The sequence below is a fragment of the Trachymyrmex septentrionalis genome, unplaced genomic scaffold (genome assembly GCF_001594115.1).
Source record: "Trachymyrmex septentrionalis isolate Tsep2-gDNA-1 unplaced genomic scaffold, Tsep1.0 scaffold66, whole genome shotgun sequence".
Classification (NCBI taxonomy): domain Eukaryota; kingdom Metazoa; phylum Arthropoda; class Insecta; order Hymenoptera; family Formicidae; genus Trachymyrmex; species Trachymyrmex septentrionalis.
This window is the reverse complement of record NW_017305843.1, coordinates 653626-657119: the sequence shown is the minus strand read 5'-3', so window position 1 is coordinate 657119 and position 3494 is coordinate 653626. Positions and strand designations below refer to the sequence as shown.

General features: G+C 36.5%; 1 protein-coding gene across 2 annotated transcripts in view; it reads right to left on the bottom strand.

Moving 5' to 3' along the window:
• Positions 1-3494, bottom strand: part of LOC108753140 (pikachurin) — a 138131-nt gene that overhangs the window by 92106 nt on the left and 42531 nt on the right. For both annotated transcript variants that reach the window (XM_018494482.1, XM_018494483.1), the window contains one exon: positions 286-521. In XM_018494482.1, the coding sequence (XP_018349984.1) occupies positions 286-521 (236 nt within the window). The remainder of the gene's footprint in view (positions 1-285; positions 522-3494) is intronic.

The window sequence follows — 3494 nt, the reverse complement described above, 5'->3', positions numbered from 1 at the left end:
GTATATGAAAGTGGTAAACAAGACTATTAAAATTTAATGTTATTATCATTAACATTAATTATATTATCGTTAACATTAATTTATCGCGGATGTTAGTTTGCGTAATAAAGCAGTAACTGCCCTGACATTGTCTTGTATATTTATTGTAGATCAAAAACCTTAGATTTTTCACACAGAATAACACACCTCTGAAATTCTACATAACAAATGATCGCAGAACAACATGCAAACACTTACGGAACAATATGACAAGCTAACCCCAGAAAATATGGCGAATAATGTTACCTGAGACGTGGCGTGCAGCTCGATCCGATCCGCATTTGCCTCGTTTATCTTCGTCGTGTTCACGGTGGAATTCTCGGCTGATGCATCCAGATGTATCGTGAAGGTTGCACCGCGTATATAAAGAATATCTTCGACCGCATCCTCGTCATCCGCGTTGTCCGCGTTCGCCTCGTCGCTCTCAGCCTCGTCAACGAGGTCGCCGAGTTCACTCGTCGATGGCGATGTCGAGTTGAGTTCTGTAACGAAATAGCCGTTTATCCTGTTAGAAAAACTGTCGGGAACAGGTTTGGAATATTGAATAAGCCACGAGATAACACCGAGTTGTCTGTTAGAATCGTTTTTATAGAAAATTGGCATCGACAAATTATCGAATTTCAAGAATTTCATTGTTGCCTCTTTTTCGCTATTTTAATTAATTCTTGTTGTAGGTGTCTGTTATCGCGGGGAATTATATTTACTGACAGTTTTATGCCGCATAGTAGTTACAATGATTGTAACATAATGTTATTTTTGTTAATATTATAATTTTCCCTTAAATATTGAAAAATTTGTATACAAACAAATGTATTTGTATACGTTATCAATTTATTAAAAAACTAAACTTTGTTTATTTAACAATTAGTTATTATTAAAACATTTAACACTAGAATCACGGCTGTGTCGTTTTTGTACCATCTGATAGTTTTTCTTTCCCAGTTAATTTGAATTTGCACATGGAACTTTAGATTTTTGTGACTTTTCATATATAATCATAGTTAATTACAAGTAATTTTACTTTCATAGTGAAAGTACCGTCCTCTTAGAAAGCCAGATTTACTTTGAACCGTGATTGAGTCAATTTAGTTCCGCGCGTTGTTCCAAAAATAGTGTTAAAATTCTAAAATAAAATCCTAAATTAAATATGCAAAAAAGATTAAAACATATTAAGAAAAAAGATTTTACGAATAATTACTCAACAAAAGACAGTTATGAATTTTTACGCCTTAATCCTTAATTCAATCTCGACTTCAATCTTCAAATCACTTTATCTACCTATCAAAACCAGACGGTAACTAATTATTCATTACAGCGTACCGTGAAAGTGCAATTTTTCCATCCCATTTGATAACAAATTGCTCTATTAATTCAAAAAGAAAATAGAATATTAACGAAGCTTGGCGCGTTCGTCATATTGCATCTATAATTTAAAATATAATTTAACATGACGATAGTTAAATGAGCCGTTAATTGAAATTGGTATAATTTCGTTGAATTCAGATTCGTCTGTACGTGACTCTTGCGTTTACTTATGCAAACAAATGATACGCTGCAGTCGGTACAAGTTCTACGTAATCACAATATCGAAAATTGAACTCATTGAAGTCGCAAGAGAAAAGGTAATATGGATTCTATCTATATGTAATATGCAGTGCAGATTAATATATTTAGCGACGTAAAACTTTTATAAAATATTATAAACGAAATGAGATTTCTCTTAATATCATAATTTTTCTCTTTTATCAATTTCGATCTTTATCCTGAATTCATGACACATTCACTAAGATTCCACGAACTGTTGCACAGCACGACCAGTTCACTGCACATGCAACTGGCGCGACAGCGGCGATGGCGGCGGCATCGAGGTGAAGGGTCGTTAAGAACTTATCCGTTGGTCACACATGAGTTCCACGTGTACGGTACACACGAGTAGTTATGTTGGTAGGGTAGTGGATAGCGCTCCTTGAGTTCCTTGAACGCTGACCGAAACTTGCTTACACTGTCTATATGTCATAGGAGAGAGAGAGAGGGGGGGAGTGAGAGAGGGGGGGTGAGAGAGTGAGAGAGAGAGAGAGAGAGAGAGAGAGAGAGAGAGAGAGAGAGCAACGAGGACCAAAGCCCAGCATTGGATCGCTCGAGGCAAGCTCGCGATACCGAACTTTGGGGTGCTTACGCTTGCAGGTCGCCCTGTCGGTGTAAGCCGCGCACTACTACGTGCGCCGCATCGGAAATTCGTGTATAGCGTTAATTTGGTTATTACCGGGCTTGCGGAATAATAACGCCAGCCAGAGAACGCGACCAGCGAGGGCGGTGGCGGCAGCATCGAAAGTCACCATCGAAACGAGAGATGCATAGTGTGTGTGTGTGTGTGTGTGTGTGTGTGTGTGTGTGTGTGTGTGTGTGTGTGTGTAGGGATCGATGCCATCCAGATAACGCAGGTTTCAGACTTCGTATTGGATTTCGTTTTTGGGGAGAATTTATTTGCGCCAACCGTGGCAAATTGTGTTGCGTTCCGTACACCATGTTTTTGGAGCAAAAAGCAATCGGTGATTCCGCAGAAACTTGAAACAGTTGGTCAGTAACTTCCTGAATATGTAACGTAATATTCTTCATGAATAAAATCGACAAGTTTTGCCGCCTATGCCAGTGCACGACCTGGTTGAAAGGTCGTGACACATCAACACGTATAATAAAAAAGTATTTTCAAAATTTTTCGAACAATTGTTATTATACGATGCATAAAAAAATTCGGAATTACACGTAGCTGTTCTTGAGCTCATCATTTCGCACAGATATAAGTATTACTTTAAATATCGTCGCTTATTTTTATTTTATATTTATATTTTAAATTCTCTTTCTTAATTCTTTTAAATGATTATTATTTTTTTTTATTTTTTTATTGATCTAAAAATATTGAAAATAATAATCAATTATTACATACAATGTACATATATGTTATTTGATATAATAATTTTTAATAGCTCAATTTAAATACAGATTATTATTTGTGTAAACACCACAATGGCGTTTGCAAACAACTGTAGTAAATATATTCAATAGTAGCTACTTTGAAAGCTACAGCTTTCAAGAGGGCACTCAACTATTTCTTTTCAACAAGATTTCCTTGTGTGCCAAGGCTTCTGTCACGATACTTGCCAGTGGATCAAGTGGCGGGCGAGCTCCGGCATTTAATTCCCAGGAATTTAAAATTTAATGGGCCTGTCGTATACGAAGCTTCCACTATCAGGTGGATGCCTCTTGAACTTACTCAAATTCAAAAGCCTTTGACGCCAGCTATTTTTATTCAAATGACGCCTGATAGACCTTAATTGATGCTAATCTGAATTTTATCGATTCATAAAATATATAACCGTGTTTTAAAACGTAGACGGAATGCAATATCTTCGACAAAATAAGAAATGCAATTAGATAAAGATTATCTTAAATGTATA